The sequence below is a fragment of the Nyctibius grandis genome, chromosome 10 (assembly GCF_013368605.1).
Source record: "Nyctibius grandis isolate bNycGra1 chromosome 10, bNycGra1.pri, whole genome shotgun sequence".
NCBI classification, from domain to species: Eukaryota; Metazoa; Chordata; class Aves; order Nyctibiiformes; family Nyctibiidae; genus Nyctibius; species Nyctibius grandis.
This window is the reverse complement of record NC_090667.1, coordinates 34,156,989-34,179,720: the sequence shown is the minus strand read 5'-3', so window position 1 is coordinate 34,179,720 and position 22,732 is coordinate 34,156,989. Positions and strand designations below refer to the sequence as shown.

Sequence of the window (22,732 nt, the reverse complement as noted above, 5' to 3'; positions counted from 1 at the left end):
ATTTGATTTGCAATAATACCTTGAGTGGCCCCTTCTCTCCAACTACTTCGTTGTATTTCCCTTGACACCAGCCACCGCCAACTTTTCTGCCTCTGGCCCTCCAGCGAGGCAGGTCACCCTGACGCTCGTGAAGAGCTTCACACCTTACAGAAGGCTTTCTGCCTGAGCTGTGCCAGTTAGGATAACGGGCATGATTCGATACAATAAAAAGCAATTTGAACACTTCACAAGAACTTGAGTTGAATTGAAACTGGAGCTGGGGCAACTTACATCAGCTAAAGATACTAGTATTTTTTTTTCCTATGACTTGGAGACTCAATTCAAGCAACATTCCTCCCTTCGCTGCTGTAAGCTCTCACCTATGAGGCATCAGCTAACCATTCTGCAGGCTGTATACAGCAATTTCTTCTAGCACCCACTGCACAGAACCAGCACCCTTCGCACCTGGGCAAAGCCCCACAGGAGAGGGCAAAGCCACCTGAGCACACACACGGAATTGCAGATAGGAGAAATACTTATTAACAGTTGTTAGTTATTTGTCTCGAATATCAAACGCCTTCTCGTTCCTCTGATTTCTCTAGAAAAGCAGTAATTCCTGGCTGATGAAGTCACAAATACGAAATTAGCTCACAAGATCACCACGTAGGCAGCCACAACACTCAGAAAAAGCCAGCCCTCAAAAATTGTTCACTCGTGGTTATTCAGGAGTGGTCACTAGGATCACCCATGGGGAAAAAAGTATTTCGCAAACTTTTTTTGAGCCATTTATAATTTTAGAGTGAAAAAGATTGCTCAGACGTTAGCAAAGGTTATTTTTATGGTTGCTGGTTGCTGCCAGGCAACCCCACTGGTAAAGCTGCTAGAAATGACTCAGAAAACATTTCGTTAGTTCTTAGATCTGATTGCCATAATTAACTTTTGATCATTTGTTTGTTCCTTTTTTGAATTGTTACCAAATATCTACATCTCCAAAGGCTTTACTGGGATCCACGTCCGCTGGTGGGAAGTAGAAGACCACCAGTCCCTTATTTTGCTGGGACACAGGACTAAAATCACCCAAGTCCTGGCTCTCCCCTTTTCAAAGCAAACCCTTCACATGGGAAGCTTTTGGTAATGGATGTGTGAACAATTTTTAAGTTAGATACTTGCTGTAGCATAGCTGCACTAATGCACATTCCTCATTTATTTATGTATACAATAATAATGATTTGAGAATAAATAAGAAGCTGGATTTTTCCTTACCTTTTTGGACAGCAGGCAAAAGCTATACAGTAGGTGGAAGAGTGTACCAAGTAACAGATTTTTGAACACTCTTTCTTACTGGTGGTATGCAGTCTACAGGAAAAGTAAATACATTGGTATGTATAATACGTCCGTTCACAATCAACTCTTCAAATTTTGCCCTGTCACGGAGGCCATGACATTAATCCAGCTGAAGGGCTCAGATTAGAGCAGCGATAGTGGAAAGCTGAGAGGCGCCACTATATCAAATTAACTCTGGGTTAGAAATAAATGAACCAGTTCACAGAAGTTCAGGTACCTCTGAACATGGGAGCAGCTGCTCACAAAAGAGCCGGTCTGGTTGATTTTTTTTTTTTCCTCTCCCTGAACAAACTCTGCAACATTTTGGCTTTAGTTTCAGACTCCCCTTCCTCACCCGTGCAGTCACCCTCAGGTTCCTCGACATCACCAACAGCCATTTTAGCTTTTTTCCTCAGACAGATGGACTAGGCAACGTCATGTCCGGGATGATGGGGATGAACAGGAAAGAACACACAAACACACCAGAGCACAGCGTGGGAGCACCTGCACAGGAGGTGCTCGTGTTCCACATACGCTATCCACAGCCTGCTGATGGGAACCCACAAAGTCTATGTCCATTCTTGATGCGTGGAGAACAATGAGGATGGATGCCCACTACTCTGGCTGCCGTTGAGATAGAGAGGAGCTGACAGCGCACAGGAAAGCTCGGTTTGAAAATGGAAAGATGCAAACTCTGCCTGGTCTGTTTGGGGACAACGGGCAACGATTGCACTTCACTACTGAAAACCAAATCAACCGCCACGTAAGTTCTACTTAATGATAAATAAAGGAGAAAGAGACAAAATAGCCTTGAATACATCTGCACACGTACTGAACCCTCAAAGCACCTGCTTAACTTAAAAGTCCACAAATTTATAACCCCACTGAAAACTAGACTGAAAATTTTAAGTTTTTAGACCTTCAAGCCTTCTGGCTAGTCCATGGTGACATCTTTTCTTTGCCACTTCTCAGCAAATCTCAACTAAACTCCTCGGGGAAAGTGGTCTCCTCCCATGAGCTGTTCTGTCTTTCCAACAGCTGTTTGTCGCTTTGCCGCACTCGGTCCTCGTCACAGCGATGCTGCATGCCTCCTGTTCAATACTGTGTACTACTGGGCTACTCTGCACTACTCATCTTGCTCAAGAGCTTTATTGGAATAGCAGAGGAAAAAAAGGGGGGGGAGTGAACTTGACCACAACTATTCTCACAGACTGTGAGATTTTTCCCATGAGATTTGAACTGGGGACACTGGAAGACCAACACTCCCTGTGCTGCCAAGTCCTGAAAGACTCTACCCCAATTCCTGCATAAAGCACCTTCCCAGAAGCACCGCTCCCAGGAGGCACTGGGCAGCTCAGCTTCCTTCTCACGCCTGCCCCAAGGAAATGCAGGAAAGCAAATGCCCTTCCAGCAAGGTCTGCTTGTCCAGCCAGCAAGAAGCACAACCTCCTCATTACCAAACAACCCAGACGCTGATTGCCCTGTCGCTTTGTTTGGTAAAGCCATGAATTAAAACAAGTTGCGAGGGAAAAGGAGTAATTATATGTAAATCCCAATAGAAGTTGGATAAGGTTGGAGGTTCAAATGTTTTTCTCATCGTCTGGCACTCTGCTCTTGCAGCAGAAACACCAGCACACAACCGAGCAGAAGCACTCACTATCTGTTCAACTTCGGACTTGATGAGAAGCCGCTTCTCAAAGAGTGTGAAATTCGACCAAAGACACATGAGAGCAGAATGAACTCGTTACGTGGATGGAAGCTGCTGTGCACCCAGTTCTGCTCACCTGAACCTGCCCCGAACATGTATTAGCAGGAAAAAGCTGTTGAATGAGTAGAAGCATGCACATGCCAGATGGCAAACTGGAATGATTAAGAGAGTTTTCATCAGTAACACAGTTCTAGATTGAAAAGCTTGGCCTTAATATATCCCCTTCAGCATGAAAGCCCTGCCAGGCCATGGCTGGGGAGCTCAGCTTGTGAAACTTCTTGCTTCCCACATATCCTAACAAAAAGCTGCAACACCGAGTCCCTGTTCCTCCTGACGGGTGGGATATAAGGTCACTGCGTTTCAAGTGATTTACCTCCCACGTTAATACAGTGTCTTCTTTTACACTCACAATAAAACCCCCGTGCTTCAGCCCAGCTCTCCTAAGTGCTCTGCACATTTTTTCCAGGCTCAGATTCCTGCAGATCACCAGGGAGTTGTGTGCAGCGTTCCCACACGATGCTCAGCGCCGCTGCTGAGGACCACCTGCTCTTAGGAAGCCACTCGGGTCATTTACAGGCCTTCCATGCACACCTTCAGTTCATTACACATTCTTTTCAAGTTAATACTAAAACATGGAGGTTTTGTTCAAGGCTGTTTTTCTGTAAAGCATCCACATTTTGCTTTTGGTTTTGACTCTGGACATGGGGCATATAAGCAGGACAGGCCATAAATGTGGGCTTAGTCCCCAAATTCCCCAATGTTTGGAGGTACATGAATCCCATGCTCGTGGCTCAGTGTTAATGATTTCTTAGGAGATAGGAAATATTGGTGTATTTTCAATAGAAATGGCAACTCCAGTCTCCAGTACCTGAGCAAGCCATGAACAGCAGCATCCCCAGGAAATACAACAGAAAATCAAACTGGAAAACCCAACTGTCCTTTTGCACTTGGTAGCTAAGCCAGATCTGCATCTAAGCTAGCTCTGCACAGTGCTGATGAGTCTCAGACTTATCCTTTAATCCCTTGCAACTAATTTACTTTCAGCCTAATGCAGTGAGTTTCAGAGGAGCCTGGCACAGAACTAACAAGCAGGACTTCCCATCCCTGTGCTCCTCAGTTAGATTGCTATGAAAACATCAAAACCTTATTTAGGTTTTGGAGACTATTTTAAAAATTTCATTGAAAATGTGGAGAGTTTTGCTTGGATAACACTGCTTTTTTTTATCTCATTACTATTGTTTTCAATTTTTCCACCTAAAAATAGAACTGCAGACTTTTTTTTAAACAAAATATTATTTTTTTTTTTAAAAAAAGAGACTCAAGTATTCAATTAATTACTTGTATAGACGTCCTTGCTAAATGTTGCCTGATTAGGGGGGTGACTGACAACCTATTGAACGCTGTAGGAAAGCTCCCATTAACTGTAGTAGTAGCTTATGCTGGGGCTAAATGTACCCAAAAACTTTAAGTACAGCAGTAGTTTATTTCGTTTGATTTTCTAATAAACTTACTCTAGTATATAGTCCTGGATGAAAAAATGTTGTATTTTACCAGAAACAGGGGGGTTTAAGTGAGCAATATTTCTTTTTAATAAACATATCTCCTTCCCAGGGAAAAAAATCTGACTGTTCTTTGGCAGTGGGGAAATAGTCTCAGAAGCCTGAAAATGGCAGCAAGATGCAGCACAGGAGAATGAGCCCAGGAGGGGAAGCCCAGAGCAGGACACCTCCCAGAGGTTCCCACAGGGGTCTGCCTCTGTTTCTACATTGAACATTTCATCATCAGAACTTTTATATTTTTCTTGTTGTTGAAGTCTTTGAGTGGAAATTTTTAGATTCTGATTTTTTCTGGACGAGAAACTAATCCCAACCCATCTGACCAGAACAGCAATTAGTGAAATGCAGTTCAGCGACACACACTCACCTGCCCTTTCCCAGCTGTCCTCCTCAACCCCCTTCCCTCCTCCTTCTTTCTCTCCTGCCATCCTCAACCTGAACCTGCCCTGAGCAGCAACGCTCCCCAGACACACTCTTGCTGGGTTATACCCCAATAATAGATTTATTTCCTCGTGCAGCGAGGGCTCTGTTCAGTTTGACGGGAGGAGACACACTGTGGTCCTTAGTTTATGAGAAGCATTTCCTTACTCTCTTATGTCAGAATCATAGTTCAGACAGTTCAGTTCCTGAAGACAAATTTTGTTTTTCCAGTTAGGATATATTTTGTATACCTGCATGATAAGACATCAGAGAAAAATACTCAAGGGGTGAATAAAGGGAGGAAAAGTGCTGTGTCAATAATTTGCTGGCTGTCCCCACTTTGCTTTGACAGCAGAGTTTCTGCTTTGAGGCAGCTATTCAGGCGGCAGTTAATAGACAAGAAGTGGCAGGGATTTCAGCAGCAAATGGATGAACGGATCACGGGCGAGGAAAGGGCATTTCTCCACATTCAGATCTGGTTTTCATAAAAACTGCAGACATGCCTAAACCTTCCCAATATGCTACAAAGTTGTGCAGCTGTCTCCTTCCTCAACTCCCTCCAGATTCAAATGCAAATCACATTTGATGGCCTCAGTATGTAATTTTGTGCTGCAATATACCATGCTATGCACATCAAAGAAACTGGAAGCATCTATTCCATCTATTTTGGTTTTAAATCAGTGGCAAGTTTTGCATTCGCTTTTATAGGACTGGATAAAATCCTGAACTGGGAATCTTCAAGGATTATGAGATTCTTGCAAAGAAACTTTGCAAGAAACAAAATTATAACTCCGGTTAGCAGAGTTATCAATGAGTTTGGTACTTGACCCTCCATTCATCCTGGAAACTGTACCTGCCAGGGTTAGGAAGGCAGGAGTTTGACACAGGCTGAAGGGTCTGGTACTCAAGGATGCTGCTGATCTCTCACTCACAGAGGAGGGAAAGGAGGAGGAGTTACTCACAGCTACCAAACATTTTGCGAGGAGTTGCTGCCAACTGGCACAACTCAAAAATCAAGGTGGAAATAGAGAATGTAAAAAATGAGAGGCAGCAAAATCTTTAACTTAGAAGACCAAAGAATACAAAGATCCTAAAACTCACATATTGGTCAACACCTCCAACCCCCCCAGCCAGCCAACGAACAGAAGATCAGCAGTACTCACTGTTTGGGTCTATGTTCTCACACAGCTCTGTTTTGGCTTCGCCGTTGGGTCTGTCGCTGGGTTTGTGCGAGAGCCGTGACGACATGGTCGCTGCTGTGACCACAGCCTTGAAGCTGCGTTTCCGTTTCTGGACGTTTAGCTCCGGGTGGAAGATGATGATGTACACCTTCGGCATGTAAAGCATCCCCAGGGCCACTGAAGCACTTAAGTTCATGGATATTGTAAGCGTGGTAGTTTGTATGTAGAGCTAGGAGACACAACACATGAGACACTATTACAAATAAGATGGCTGGGAAGCAGGCTATAGTACTTCAAACATTAAGTAGCCATTTAAAAGCATTTTTTAATGAGTTTGCAACCAAAGATGTGTGAGCTGAGACCTTTGCACTGCCAACCACCGCTAGGTCCAGCACACATCAGCTACCTGCTGTATCAACAGCCTCTTCGGAGGCTCAGTGCTAGAAACTTCAGTGACCTTAACAACACAATTTCTGCTGTATGCTTATGGTGTAGCTTTAAAGAGTGAAGACCAGATTTGGATTTCAATAATGCTGGTAGAAATTTAAATTTAGGTCTACTGTAAGTTATAGAAGAGGAACTATAATAATACAGGTTAGTAAAACAATCTTACCTTTTTAAAACATTTGAGGAAGGTGGGATTTTTTTGGTTTTACTAAACTTTAGTTTTCTACAATTCATTGAAATAACATTGCAGAGAATACACAACGATTTCTGTGCTTGTGACATTCAGCTATGAGTATTATAAACACGCAGTATATATACAAGTCAGAGGACAGGTACTGTCATGGGATGAGTACTCAAAGAAACCACAAGGATTCAAAAACCTGCTCTGCAAATACACAGGGGTAGAAAAGCCTTTTCTTTTTCTTTTTTTTTTTAAATCATCTTCTCAGAGGACACACTTAATAGATAAACTAGAACAATTCTTGTGCCTTAAGAGGATTAGGCACAGTTAAAAGGCACAGAGAGCACAATACAGGTGTGAGGGAGCTGAAGAGGGCGCAAAGTCTCTGCGGATCCTCTTCAAAAGTTAAATACACAGTAAATCCATATAGATGGGAAAACCATTACACACTGAGGGTGATTTCTTCAGAACACTATTTCCTCTTCTCCTATTCAGTGCTAATCAGTCTGAATTTCTGATGGAAAAAACTCCATGAATAAATACAATGGCAGAGTAAAACGCTGACGCTGCCCAGGTATTTCCAAATTCCCATGTTTAGAAAAATATGAATGTCTCCAGACTTGTTAGTTATATCTACACAACAGTTGCTATTATCGGGATTAAGACCACCACTGGAAGCAATAAAATGTCTTACAGAAAACATAACAACCATCCTGTGCACAGGTGTGTATCCATACAGATGCAGACAAGCAGAAACTCAAGTGCTTTCTCAGTTTCTATTTACTCATTACCAGAAGGAAATGACACTGATGTTGTCAGAAATTTTGCCAAAGTCAGGACATTGGGACATAACCCATCTCAGCTGGTGAAAAGATACGCTGGGCCAAGTTACACCATTTGGGGCTGGGCGGGAGCCCGGGGGTCACCTCATCTCAACCCCTGCCCAAGAAGAAGCCATTCACACCAGAACTACTTGGGACAGACCACCCTGTCTACCCATGTCCTAAAACCACCCTCTGATGGAGGTTTCACAGCCTCCTAACCAAACTCTTGCAGAGTGCTCAGGTCTCCAAAACTCTCGGTCTGTACCTGAACGAAGCTGCTAATTGTCCTCTCCTGGTGGCACGGACAGCAGGAGGCCATCACACCCTCTGTTACCTTCTTTTATATATTTAAATAGTTATTGTCTTTTGGAGAGCTTTTAAAGACCAGCATAGCGCCATGTTGCCCCTTGGTCTTTGACAGATAACGGGGTAATTTCTCCCAACTTCAGCCACGTAGAAGACCTCAGGCCCTTCTGTCTCCCCCTAACCTGGACACTGCCGTTGACCCGTTGCTTCATCGAGATGCAACGCTCCAAAGCGAGCGCGGTGCTCTGCTGAGGGCCTCCTTGCTGGAGGATTAATTCTGAATTTACCTTACAGCACTGCTGTGAAACACGATGTTTATTTTTCGCAGTCAGGTCATGGTGTTGCCTGCTGCTCTTCACTGCAGAGTTACCACCTGGCTGGTTATTCCTCACCTTATACCTTGCAGTTGAATGCTGTTACACTACAGATATATATTCTATCCCTTTATTCCTATGTACATAAGCACTATATCTATTTATCTTGTAAGAACATTAAAAGAGAAGACAGTTTGCAATGCATTTGCTTCCTTGGAGCTGATCCTCCTTTCAGTCATGTTCCCACAAATCAGCTGTAACTCAGTCAGGGTCAAGTGCGTTGCATTGATATAAATAACACAGACTTAAATATTTATCAAATAAATTTAATAACTAGAAGTGAAATATATAAAATATAACATTTGAGGGCTGAAGGATAAACAGGAAGATACCCTCCTTATCTTCAAAGTGTTTGTAACTTACTACCAGTGTTTATCCTTGCTAAGTTAGGCAATCATTATTTCTATTTTAGGAAAAGCTCCTGCAATTGTTAGAGGAGCTGCAGGTACCACCACCTCTAAAGGCCAGGAAGAGGCTGTGACTGCATACTTGACAAATTACCTTACACCTAGAGACTGTCTGGGTCCCAGCTCTGCATTCAGACCACACATCTCTGCTAGTATTCGGGAAGAAAGTTTGCTTAAATAATGCCTGCAGCCCTGGTTTGGTCTGGAAAGGATGCGGCTCTGTAACGTGGTTAATAAGAATTACCTCTGTTTCTGTACACAAGATATGTAACTCAACCCGACAGGCACTGAGTATCTACTAAGCACTATTCCTGAACGAGATCGACATTTCCACAAGGTTAGCAAAGATCTGTGTCAGTGAAGAGCCCTGTCCCCAGCACAGGAGATGTATCGGTACTCCAAAGCGGTGCGTTGTGCAGCAGTTATCTCAAACGACCTGAACTCGCAGAGGGTCTGTTCAAGTAGCCATATGGTGAAAAATGCACGGTAATGTTTTGCAACTAATTCTTGATTCATTTTCCTAGAGAACATAAAAACCTTTATACAGAAAGCAGGAATTTGGACCACAGGGCAAAAAATTTAAAAAAAAAAAAAATAAGGAAAAAAAAGCTAATGGCACTGCATTGCCAGCGTGACACACTAATTAGTGTTTATGTTCCACGGACAGAAATAGCACATTCATGTTTGATTACAGATTTTCTCCACCCAAATCCCACTTCTTCAGCACAGAAAACAACAGCTCCCCATAGGAATGTTGACGAACTTGGCAGTTAAGCAAACAAACGTCATATCGCCACACTCATAGACACATACATCATAGACACTGTGTGTGACAGCAACAAAAACCCCCAGAAAAGCAGTTTTCCAGGGCTGGATCCCCATGGGCTACACCAGTGGGTAGTAGCCTTACTGGGAGGTGACTTACCCTGGGGATGGTTTGACCCAACATTTTCCCCTTCCTCCTGGGCTGCTGTGATTGCAAAAGCTGCAACCAGCAGAGTGCCAGTAACATTGTTATCTAGGTGCACACAGGTATTAATTTTTATTTCCTTCTGCTATTATTTAATAAATGATTATTTAGTCAACAGGGTCTTCTGCAGCACCACACCAGCGAAGTCTCCTACCTTGCAAATGCTGATGGGAGATAACAGGAAAGGGAGAGAAGCGCTTTTGTAGAACAAGGCAAGATGAGTGACACCCCACGCTTCTCATGACAAATGGGAGCTTTATAAAGATAAGGGAAACTAATAGATACGCTTATTATGCAGAGCCTTAGTTTTATGTATTTTATCTCCGCTTTGTGGTTTTACCAGTCAAACATAAAAATGCAGTTTACATGAAACTATTTCATTTCTTATTTCACTTCTTCTGATAAACTCTCTGAAAGCATTTTAGATGAATGCAAATGGGTGACTTACAATACAAAGGATACGATTTAACTGACAATGGGAGTCTAATAATTCATGCATGCCTTTTACAGCTGGCTGCTGAAACCTGGTAGTTTCCAAACCTGAGATCAAATTAAGAAATTAAGATGCAGATTTAGTGAGAGATGCTCGAACTTGACATGAATGAGAACTGGGACTGAGCTGAGTATTGCCAGTGGAAACAAAAGCTTTCTATAAACAAGGCTGTGTTGGTCTCTGCAAGCCCACTCCCACGGAGGGTTTGAAGCCACATTTGCTATGACATAAGGACAAAGTAATTCTGGGGGTCATCCTCACTCATGTCTCTCTCTTTCTCTCAAGCAGACTCTGAATTTTGACAAATTTTAACTTAAACTTAACACACCGTCATTACAAATGCATCACTTTGAAGCAGGGCATTGGAGAAAACTCATCCCTAAGGATATAATTCACATGCAAAGGCACCTAGATTTTATCATTTATTTTACATAGAGGATTTCCATTTGAATTTTAGATTTCTATGTTTTCCAGATTCTTGCTTTATTCATGCAAATGACAAAAATTACCTTCAAAACCTTGAGAGGAAATTAGACTGGTCTTGAATGCACACGTCTGAGAACCAGCAATTTTTATACAACAAATTATATCAACGGACAATTTTGCATGAGCTCGGATTACTCTCAGAAGTAAAGCACTGCAGGATCGGGCCTTTTGGTCACTGCTAACCCCGTTACTGGCCCCTAATAACTAAACTTATAGCTGCAGATCTTAAAAAAGTCTTTTTAGGAGTCAGAAATACTTTTTGTAGGCTAATGCTTTGCATTCACAGTCTCATCAGGAGCAACTGCTCCTTTTATCTAATTCAGCTTTCTAATTACGCAGGGAAATGTGTTATTTTGCAATATGGAAATAAAGTGGTAACTTGAGATATTTTCGGGCTTGTGTTATCACAAACCAATTTATCTCACTTTTATATGGGAATTAAAACAAATGTTCTTACATATGAAGCAGACAGTTTATAAATCTCCCAGAAGACTCTTCCAGGTCATCTGAAGATTTCGTCTCATTCTCTACATTATGTTGTGCAAACATAAGAATGAGAAAGATTTTTTTATAAAAATTAAAATTAGCTCCCACTGCATTATATATTTGCAAAAATATGGAGAGTAAAAAGACTTGAATATAAATGTGTTCCCAGACATTTCAGTGTCTGCTGCCCCTACCCACCGAAGTTACCACATCATTTTAAAGGCAAATAAAAAAAGGAAAATATCAGTTTTCCAGTGAAACCTGTGCTGCTTGTACTCTGACTTTAACAGGCTTTGCTTGGGAAGAACCACCGCCCTTCTGTGTCCAGCAAAGGCTTGCATCCTTCTCGGGACCCCTTCTGCCCCTCCGGCGAGGCCTGGGCAGGGAGGAGAGGCTGCGGCCAAGCCCCTGCGTGGGCTACGCGGGGGGTGAAGGTCCCCCATGAGACCCCCTCCTTTTTGTCCTCAAGTGGAAAAAAAACCATCTGTAAAAGCAAATTCCATTCGCATTTCCTTAGACAGCTTGATTTATGGGAGTTTCAGGCAACAGCAACTTTATCCAGGCAACCATGTCCTTCCACAAGGATTGTGCACTTCTGTTGTCTGAGAAATATCAAGTATTCTGTGTGAAGCAGCCCTGTCAGCTCTCTCCACTGACCTGGCTCGCTAATCCTCTTTTCAGGCCCCACAGAGGCTCTCCAGCAGCCCATGCACATCCCGGGCTCCCGCTGGCCCCCACGGGTACAGACACACACTCGCTTTCTGCACTTGGATGGGACCAGTTCAGCTGCAGATAATACCCCACCGCCCTGAAGCTTATCTGCTGGCGACTTCCAGGACCCCCGCCTCCACCCCCATCCTTTTAAGCACCGTAATCTGCTCAAGCTGTCATTTAGCAGTGCCCTTTGGAGAATAGAGCAGTCTGAAAAAAAACCCAAACTCTTTTCCTACATTAGAAGGTTTTAGCAGTGCTCTGGGAAAGCGGTTTCCCTTCCTTCTAAGCTAACAGTATTTTGGAAAGAAAAAAAAAGCCCCCGTGGACACCAGGCTCCAACATTTTGGACAAAAGGGGCAAACATCTGGCAAATGATCCAGAAGACAGAGATTTCCAGTTGCAGGAGGTCACTTAACAGCTAAGTGACTACACCACTTACCCGCTGTCCTGACCTACTGGTATAATATAATCCACACTGTATCAGCAGCTCATCATACTTTTATAGCATTTGAATATTTTATAGGCAAAAAATACCCGTGCCTGCCAACGCACACACTCTATAGTTATGACAAACACTAAAGGTTGCAACGTCAAGCAGTTAAGTGCCATAATGTCAAACCAGGGTTTCCTGCGCTGCTTTAATTCCGTCTCCTGGTACACAGACACCACGATACAGCCATCAACCCCATGACCACACGTGCTTGCTCCTCAGGACTCTCTTCCTCCAAGGGTACAAATGGATGATTATTTAATATCCTCTTTTCTCCTCACTTTTCAACCTGTTAATTCTATTGCTCAATAAATACACCCTTTGAACCCTCTTGTGAAGACATAACGCCTACTTTCTTTGTGAGATTTTTACAGAATTTTGCCTATTTGTGCAGTTGCACCGTTCGGTGTGTGCTGTTCACAGCATGTGGAAGACCACCGTGTTCCTCTGCAGAGGTGAACATCAGCGGTGCTTCAGGAACAGAACTCAACAGCAGCGTGAGACAGGCGGTGGTATGTAAATCGCGATGCTCATGAAGTTCTACAAATGACAACGGATGCTACCCAAGGGACGTGTGATAAACAAATCATAGTAGTTATGCTGATTGCAGTTATTACTGTACAAAATAGCTGGCACGCAAATAGCCTTTGTGAAACGTCTACGGGAATGTCACAGAATCAGTCATACCATTTAATTACAAATTCTGTGCTTAGTAATTACAGGAAAGGTGACACTGAAGGAACTGATGGGATTCAGGTTTCAGAAAATTTCCCCGTAATGGCTGGTTGTTTTGCAGGCTGACAGCACCAGGGCGGCTTATCAAACACTCACTGCTCACAACACCCATCTGAGCTGCTCCCGGGGCAGAGGCCAGGCTCGGCGATGGGCTGCGCAGCCCCGGCACACGGGGTACACACGGCATGGGGCACACGTACGCTTTGGGGTGTGTCTGCAGCCTCACGGCATTTTTTTTTTCCCAAACTGATTTTCAAGCTAACCCCATGTTTGTTCGACAGCTCAACAAGGAGCTTTGCGTGCCTGAGAGGAGTCATTTTACTGCTGGTTGCAGCAGACCTGAGGCTGGATGGCTTTCATCAGTGAAAATAGTTGGTCTATTAAGTTAGCGTCCTTTGGAAATTCTCACAGTATTACAGCTGGTAGGTCACAAAAACCTGCAGGTTAACTTTGTGGGTACATTTCAGTGTAATGGAAAAACAAAAATAGTTCCACGGGAACAGCAAGTACCCACAGAGTAACATCACAGTTCCCTCAGAGATATGAAAGTAAAGAAGATTAAAGTTGGGAAGTAGCTCCCCAAATTACTTTTCTTTTACACCCTGTAATAACAATCACATCTCACACTTTCAAGAGGTCATCAGCTATCTGCTGGCCCTCAGGAAGCAAGAGCTCGTATCAGCACGGCGCTGAAATCCAGCGACAGGAGCAAAAATACGAATCCTGTGGTGGCAGCTGGGCAGGAACGAGGGGATGCAGGACCCCCGGCCACGCACCCTACCACCGGCCTGGTACATCAGAAGTGGGACAGTGGAGAATATGGTAAGCCCAGAAGAAAACCTTCTCACACAGGCAGGGATATTTTGACTTTATTTTTTTTGTCAGGGCAGTTTAAGACAACTCTTTCTTCCAACAGGCTCAAATGCCTTTGAAGGCTTTTTTTTTTTTTTTTAAATTTGCTAATAATAAAATGACTAAATTTCACAGACTGTTCTGTGCTTTTTTTTAGATGGGATCTCTGTGCTTGTCCTTACTAAACAGAAATTTAGAGTTCCAAAAAAAACTACAGAAGTAATAACTAATAGATCATCACAAAAACACTGTGTGCCCTGGTGAGTTTCTTTCACGCATCTAACTGGAGACAATTATTATTCCTACTAAGAGAACAAGGAGGGAGTTGAGAAAAGATTCAGGTTTAAAGAGTTGCCACCACTGAAGCAGAAAACAAAACGTCATTAATCTCTTCAGGAAACTAGCCAAGCCTTGCATGTTCTATACACTGCAACAGGGACTCCTCAGCTAAGTTTCCACAATTTCATCTCCAAAGGTGACCAAAAGCAAAAGGAAGGATTACATTTAACGACAATCAATCAATCAGGTTGGAAAAGCCCTCTGGGATCATCGAGTCCAACCATTGCCCTGACACCACCATGGCAACTAGACCAGGGCACTAAGTGCCATGGCCAGGCTTTTCTTAAACCCCTCCAGAGATGGTGATTCCACCACCTCCCTGGGCAGCCCCTTCCAATGGCTAATGACCCTTGCTGAGAAGAAATGCTTCCTAATGTCCAACCTGACCCTCCCCTGGCGAAGCTTGAGGCATTTCTAAACAGAAGTGTAACCCACCCCCCAGTGACCTTAATTATTGAGTTGTGAAGGGTCCATGTTCACGTCCAGCACTCTGCACGCCTGTGCCCCATGGCCCTGCGCACCCACCACCTCCACCTCCATCCCCTCTCCAGCACGTGTTGCTGCAGAGGGGGGGATGGCTCTCGCCCCAGCTCACAGCGTCGAGGACGGCCACTTCTCGGGTGCACCCAAGAAGCACCAGCATCGCTCGCAGGATGCCGCACGCTGCCAACAGCAAAGGTGACCCGCAGAGTAACCGCGGCTGCCTCAGGAACGGGGGCTGCTGCCCTGCCCAAAGAAACCGCTGGCGGTCAGCAAACGCTGAAGCGAGCTTTGATGTCGGATCTGGGATTTCTGGCTGCCTGACGACAGCCTGTGATGTTCTGAAAAGTTGCTCTAAGTCACATCACGAAGCGCAGAGGTTTGGGAGAAGAACACGCCCAGAGCTGTGAAATTCCCCTTGTCACAAACACGCCAGATGGGATCTCGCTCCCTCCTTATGATATGGTAAAACACGACAGAGACCGATGCACAGGTATCACGCTGGGGGAAGGAGCGGGCGCGTGATAATGCTGATAAACCCTCAGACGTGCTTACCAACGCCGTCACGTTTGCTGCTCCTGGTTCTGACAACATCATACACCAGAGTTATGCAGGTAATGGGTGTGATGAATTATGTCTCAATATGCTTCGAGCAGCAGGAGGCTTAGCGTACTAAAGGGAAAATTGGGGTCATATTCTGAAAGATTACCACCTGCAGAGGCGAAATGCAAAGGCAGACAGTACAGCAGCAAACAGCTCTGAAAGGACTAATTTCTAATTCCCTCTGCCTGCACAATAAAACTGTTCCTTCTAATGTCACACTGCCAAAGCCAACTTATATTTTCATGTCCTAAGAGCACCCGACACATAGTTTTTCAGTTTGCATTTCACAGGCAAACGTGCAGAGTAAAGATGAAGTAAATGTATGTATTTTAAATATATTTTAGCTATTTGAGCTAAATATTTTATACAGCGTGTTCCCTTACAATAGAAACTCCCTCATGCAAGAAATTTGTGTACATTAAAAAAAAATATTTATGGATAATATCCACAACTTGTATGATAATTCAAAATACCAAATGTTAAAGCACTTACTCTGAGAGTTATGATTCAGATGCGGAAGGAGGAGGAATTTTGTCTCTCCAGCCTTTGAGAGAAACTCTAGCAGCTTATCTAGAAGGAAATTAAATTATTCAGATAATTGGACAGAGCAGCGATGGAAAAGCACGTTGCTGCTTTCAAAGGGTATCAAATGGCTAAAAGAGAAATGGAAGCAGTATCAAAGACAATCCCAGAAGTCAAATGCTTTATACAGACTATATTCGGCAGAGATCCCACATCCTCTGGAAAAAAAGAGCCGTCATCACTTCCCGTATCAGTTACAGAGGCAAGAAAGATGCCCATGAACGACTTAGAACGAATCGGGAGTTGCTCAGCCAAGAAATGAACAGTGATGGCCCTGGTTTAGGTCAACAAAAGATTGAAGTTGTTTTGAATTGGTGACTCCCTGGCCCTGACTTGATGAGGGTTTCTGAATTCTGTTGTCTCTTTGAAGTAGAAACGTGGCACAGAAGGATGTGCCAGCGAAACAATCTCGCAAGGACAGTAATGTTTGAAGCGAAGTCCGCCACTAAAACAAGACCTGCAACAGAAGTAATGTACATCCTCGACTTCTATTATTAAAATAATGGCTGTTCCCTCTCTCACTGGCTGCGCACTTCGCTTTTGTGAGCTAGAAATAATTCTTCATCTGCCATTTTTCCCAAAGATTACATCATTGGAGAAAGCCTTCATTTCATTCCTCGCCTTCACCGCTGCACTGCTAAATTGACTGACATACAACCTCGGCATTTTAGGGTATTCAGTGCCAGACTTCAGCTGCTGTTATAAATCATATTTCTCCACACTTACTGCGTTTTATTCATTTTATACATGACCAGAGATTAGAGTTCAAATGAAATAGATTTTGCTCTCCTTCTTATATTCCAAACGTCACTAGTCTAGAAATCTTTAATTTTACTCACTTCAACTACTGAATAATTCAATGTAAAAGGAGAAAAAAAACCCCTGCAATACTACTATCTTCTCTCCTCAGTTTTCAAGAGAAAAAGTGTGGAAGTGTTAAGAAGCACCCCATTAAAGAACCACTGGCCACGTGGTGGGAAGCCAGCGCAGCAGCAATGGCCACTGCGAGGCCCTGAACTTCTCAGAAGTATCTCGTGGATCAACCCTTGCTCGTAACAGGAGAGACCAGACAGCCTTACCACCACACTTCCAATTTTTCCAAATAGTTGCTGAGTGAACATGAGGCAAAGCTATCGCACAAATTTTCTTAAATTATTAAACACATTCTAGCATAGAAAATAAACTTAGATCAAGTGATTTCAAGACAATTCCTTTTATGTTAGATGAGGAATATGCAAGAGTGAATACCCAGTGAAAGGTATTGATTATAAAATTACAAAGAAACTGCAAGCTAATGTGTGTATAAGTAAATATATAGATGGGCAAGTAGAAGGGGAACTAAAAATATTATGGCCCTCATAAACAGTCATGAATAATAAAACAATTTTAAAGAAATTTTCGCTCAGAGAAGCCATCTAGCTTTCTAGAATTTTACTTTGCATTCAGGATACAAGGTGCTAATTAAGAGTTCAAGAAAAAGGAAAAAAAAAGGTGTTATTTTTTTTAAAAAAAAAACAACTTAGATGCTTAATCTTATGCTGATAGCACGTTAAGGTAAACCTCTCTGATCACCGGTCTAAGAAATTAAACGTTCTTACAAGAGGTCTCTGTCAGACCAAAAGAGGTGCTGGCATTTATTACTCATGACAGGAAAACCTGAAGTAACGTTTAGGTTTATCTGCCTTCCCACACTGGTTATGCCTTTCCTTGGAGTAAAAAATTCAAAGTTCTAAGAAAATGAAGAGAAAGCATCTAAGCATGGCCACGGTGGAGACTGTCCTACACTGCCAGTCAGGATCTGTCCAACCTTCATCACTGCACTTAAACACAGAGCAAACCTCTTAAGAAACTTGCACTACAAAGTGGTGCTTGCACATCCCATGATGTACTAAGTGCAAAGACTTTTGACAAACAGAAATACAGATGTGCAAAGCATCAGTTGCCTGAGGCTACACAATGTCCTGCTGAAAGAGTGCATCAGACTGAGAGCCGAAGCCCAGAGCATTATTTTGTGATGACAGCACGGCCCATGAGCTACAGCTTCCATGGCTGGGTTCTCTGGGGAACACAAAATGACTGAAACGAGAAATTACCTGGAAGAACCACTGAAGCATGCTAATAACACATGCTAATTCCTCAAATTCTAAAAATTTAACCTGCAGAATAATAATTAGCAAGTAAATCTCATTTGCATTTCTTCTTAAATGTTACTTTTCTCTGGTGAAGCAAAAATGTTTATGTCCACGCACCACTGGCTTGGGTTAAGGTTACACAGATGCCATATTGGCATTGAAATACACGTATTTCAGCATTGCTGTGATAGTGCAGCCCCTGGGACCAACACACAGACCGTTGGTTACGTGTGGTCGGACTAGAGACGTGAGGTGCTGCAGGTCCCTCCTACCTACGGCCAGAGGAGACAGCAATCAGAGCACCACATGCCCAACTTCTCCCCTGTGGCGGACGAGCTAGCTAACTTGATTTGCCTCCATAGAAGATCTTCTTGCACCATTTCTTTCTCTACGCAGAAAGCACAAATAAATGCAGAAACGGAGCTGCATGACCTTTCTCTTCATCTAGAAGCAGATCATCTCAGTTGGGAGTAAACTTTCTATCAGCGCTGAAGTATGCATTTATTCAGCAAAACTACTGACCTCTTCAGCGAATTTAAACACGCAACTTACAGCATCAAAAAAGTGATCAGTGATCCTGTATTTTTGGGCATACAGCTTAACCTCCCCTCCCCACAGGCCACCTGCCTTCCACATCACAGCCTTAGGGCTTTCAGAAAGTCACGGCCCTTCAGAGGTGCCACACGTTGGGCACTCAGAAGCACAGAAGGACTAAAAAGCTGCAGGCACACCCCAGTGTGCACCTTCCCATGGATCTTGTGTGCTTAGGATGAAACAGACCTGCCAAGGTAAACATATTCCGACCTCATTGCAATAACTTATCACGATACACATGCCAGAAGGATCAAACGTTTCTCTTGCATCCTTTGCGTGGAGCTTCACGGAGCCTTTTGGAAGCTGCATGAGAAAGGCAAGGTATGAAGCACCTCAAAATGTGAAGAACTGTCCTCTAAGGAAAAGCAGGATGGAAAACCAGAGACAGCAGGAGCTCCTGAAACTCCCTTTAGTTCACAGGTTGGCTCTTGACACTCAGCACGCTTCTATCTGTGTGGGCAAATGAGATAACACGGTACGTATTATGCAGGTAGGCTCCTTTGTCAAGCTGCAGGTCACAACTGACGACAGGCTTGACAATGGAGAGCAGCTCATGTATCTGCACGAGGTTGTCATGGCAATGAAATGTCTGCGACTGCAGCTGATACGAACTGCTGCTTTGCCTTGACAGCGCTGGAAAGTATTGCCAAAATTATTCATAGCCTGGAAATAAGAGAGGCGCAAATGCCCTAATGGTTTTCTCCCCGCTATATGCTGTTAACCATTCTGGGTTTTGCAATTTTCCTAATTTTTATTGCACAGTAGATCAGCCAGCCTTACATTACGATGGCAAGCAGCCCTTCCATTTAATGTACTCAGGTCTTGCAGAATTAAATTTATAATCCAAAATAAATATAAGCATTTTAATAGTTTTATAATCACACCAGCAGCCTAGTAAGCTGATACTGGAAAAAAAAAGCAAAAGAAAAAAGTCAAGCCCCAACCCACGCCGAGAAGAGGGGCCAGTCTCTGCCAGCCCTGCAGAGCAGCTCTCCGTGAGAGCATTTCTCCAGGTGGGACTGGGGCTTCAGATGGAGCTGGAAAGGACAACGTGCACGCACGGTGCCCATGCTGATCCTGCTCCGTGGAGGCTAGGCTTCCCTGAGCTGTCAAGTTGGAGTCTTAACAAGGAACAAAAAGAAGGTATTTCAGCCCATGCTATGCTCCTAATGAAAAGCAGGGCTCCATGCAGAAGACTCATTTTACAGAGCAAGCTTCACATTTTTTTTCTGTCCTTTCACCTTCAATTCTGTCTGCCCCGATCCAGCCATATGAATGTTTTATTTATAGCCAGTCACTTTCACCCGGTTGGAAGGCATTCTCTGAAATAAAATTGCTCTTTTTCTGAGACAGTCCAGTTAATAGATTCCCTTCGCGTCCGCGCTCTTCAGCAACTGAACCTCCTTGATCTACCAACACACCAGGCTTACAAAAAACCCTCCCCAAACCATCCCCGCTCCTAACAAAAGTCCTCTGGCCCTCCCAGAAGAGCAAGACTTATTCTTCTCCGCAGCTGGATGTAATATCTTTAATAATTACATAATTCTGAACATACCCATTGGTTTTGATTTCTCAGAGAGATTTCTATGAGGTTGCCCCCAAATAAGACTGGAGTAACCTGCTGCCATGCTACACGACCACTGGATAGTTATTTCACCTGCATCACCAGGTCTGGTAACATTTGCTGGAGAACGTATTCGATTTCCTCATAATTCTACCAGCTTCTTGCTCGTTAACTCCTCTGCCAGCGTATTAATCCCTGGGAGCATCTATTTCATGTCCGCACTCGTTCTGTCCCTGCTTCACCTTCTACCTCAGAGCAGACCCCGCCTGGCTGGCAGAGAAGGAGGGTTCCACCTAACGCTTTCACGTGGGGTGTTGAAGCAACCAAGTATTCTACACGGGAACCACCAGTGTGCAACACCCCAAACCAATCCCAGAAAAAATACCTTGCTCAGCTAACACATCGAAGAACTGACCGATGCCAACAGCCCTGCCCGTTCCCATGCTAATTACGGTCATCTCGTTTCCTTCATCACTGTGGCCCTGCTATAAACCCCAGAAAAGTCAATGGGAATCTTTAATGTCAGTGAAGTTTGACCCAGGCCTATACTGAGAATATGTTCCATATATTTGCATACAAAGTAAGATCTAATTCTGCTTGGAGACTTCCAGGGGAATTCAAAGTGCAAGCTGGTGTCAGCAGAGGAGTGGAGAAGAAAAAGGCTAATCCTACACATATTCTCTTCAAAGACCTTTAGAGTAGAACACTGGTTATTAAAAAGGACCGACAAATATATATAAAAAGCAGCTTTTCACTGACTTTTAAAATTATAATATAATTATTATTTAAACCACAGCATTGACATATTGCTTTTGCTACTTAGAAACAAACTTGTTACTGCTGGAAGTGTTCTTTCCATTAAACAACGCTATCACAGTGCTGCACAGAGTGTATGGGACTACGCAGTTTGGATGGGCTTTGGGATCTAGAGGTTGCATCCGAGTACAAAGATCTCTCTGCACTTCTAGCCAGTCAGTTACTTTTACTGGGTTCTGACATTTATTAGCACTATATTCCTCTGTAGCTGCAGAATGGTCAAAGTGTACTGTTTTAGCAGTGGAAGCAGTGTACTGAAACCTTCCCATCCTCAAAAAAAGCCCCCAAAACCAAAACTCCAACATTCCCCCCCCCCAAAAAAAAGCGCCAACCGAAAAAAAAAAGGATTTCAGACAGGGGATGTGGGCAGCACACAAAGCCCCACTCAGGCTTCGTCCATGCGTGGCTGCTGACAACAGCTCCAGCCAATTGTGCCTGCAAGAACGATGAACCCACGATATCACAGAGCTTTCAGTCATCATAGAATCACAGAAGGGTTTGGGTTGGAAGGGACCTTAAAGCCCATCCAGTTCCAACCCCCTGCCACGGGCAGGGACACCTTCCACCAGACCAGGTTGCTCCCAGCCCCATCCAACCTGCCCTTGAACACTGCCAGGGAGGAAAGGCAGTGTTTGCTCTATTATTCCTTCAGAAATATCTAAGTTTGCATTTAATTAACTAAATGACTTGAGCCATCCGATTGTTGCTGTTACTAATGTATCACAATTAGCACAAACTGTTGTCATGGCAACTGCTCAATCTATCATAATTCATAAACTGGAGTGAGCTTGTTTTGTGGCTTACGCAATCCTTGGGCCTCTGTGGCATGCAGATGGGCGTTCATTGTTATGCTAAATTGGGAACGGGTAATCCCAGAATACAAGATGATTTAGGTGCTCGTTTAAATGAGAGTTAATTACAAAAAGTCTCTCATTTCAGGACCAGTCATTCCACTATCCCTGTGCTGTCAGGAGGTATCCACACATATCAACGCTAATCCGGAGCACGAGGAAAGAGCTTCCTCCTTTAATTATCAAGCATTGCTTTTATTTTATTGTAAGAATAAACTGAATCTCCATCTCAAATTTGATGCTGCGATGACAATTTACAGCAACATCCAAACCATTTTCCAATATGGTCCAACGAGGTGATACTGTGTCCTGCAGCACCGTATGACAGCTCACAATTCCTCATTACCAGCTTCAAGTTAACTCGGAAATTAACTCCTACGTGTCGTACCTCAGAGATAACATTACAAATCGCTATGAATTATTTAGAGCTCCTTATCAGCAGTTTCATCTGGGGTACTTATACAGAAAGCAATCTGGAATATTACAGGATGAGAAAATCCTGAGTTTTAAGCCAAGCCTGCTCACATGTTTAATTAATCCATGACCTGGCAAAAGTTAATGACCCACAGACCCTATTCTGCATCTATATCTTATTAAATATATTTTTGACAGGATAAAACAAACACACACTGTTTATTGCTGTCTTCATAGTTGCACAGATTTACTTACTGTCTTCTATCCCTTATTATGTATCAAGAAGTAAGTGTTGAGTACCTAATAGTTCCCTCAGCTCTGCGGGAGGAAGCCACAAGGAAGCTTGTAAATACAAGGCTGAATTTGTGAAAAACTAAACCTGCTGTCAGCGAACGCAAGCCCTGGGCCTCGGGGGAGAAAAAGCG

The 22,732-nt window shown here is 43.5% G+C and overlaps 1 protein-coding gene across 1 annotated transcript in view; it reads right to left on the bottom strand.

The window, feature by feature from the left end:
- Window positions 1-1,264: 1,264 nt before the first annotated feature.
- The window catches only part of GRM7 (glutamate metabotropic receptor 7), a 229,659-nt gene continuing 208,191 nt past the window's right edge, over window positions 1,265-22,732 (bottom strand). The window contains exons 9-10 of the mRNA XM_068408860.1: window positions 6,150-6,396; window positions 1,265-1,335 (exon numbers count right to left, since the gene is read on the bottom strand). Of these exons, the coding sequence (XP_068264961.1) occupies window positions 1,265-1,335; window positions 6,150-6,396 (318 nt within the window). The remainder of the gene's footprint in view (window positions 1,336-6,149; window positions 6,397-22,732) is intronic.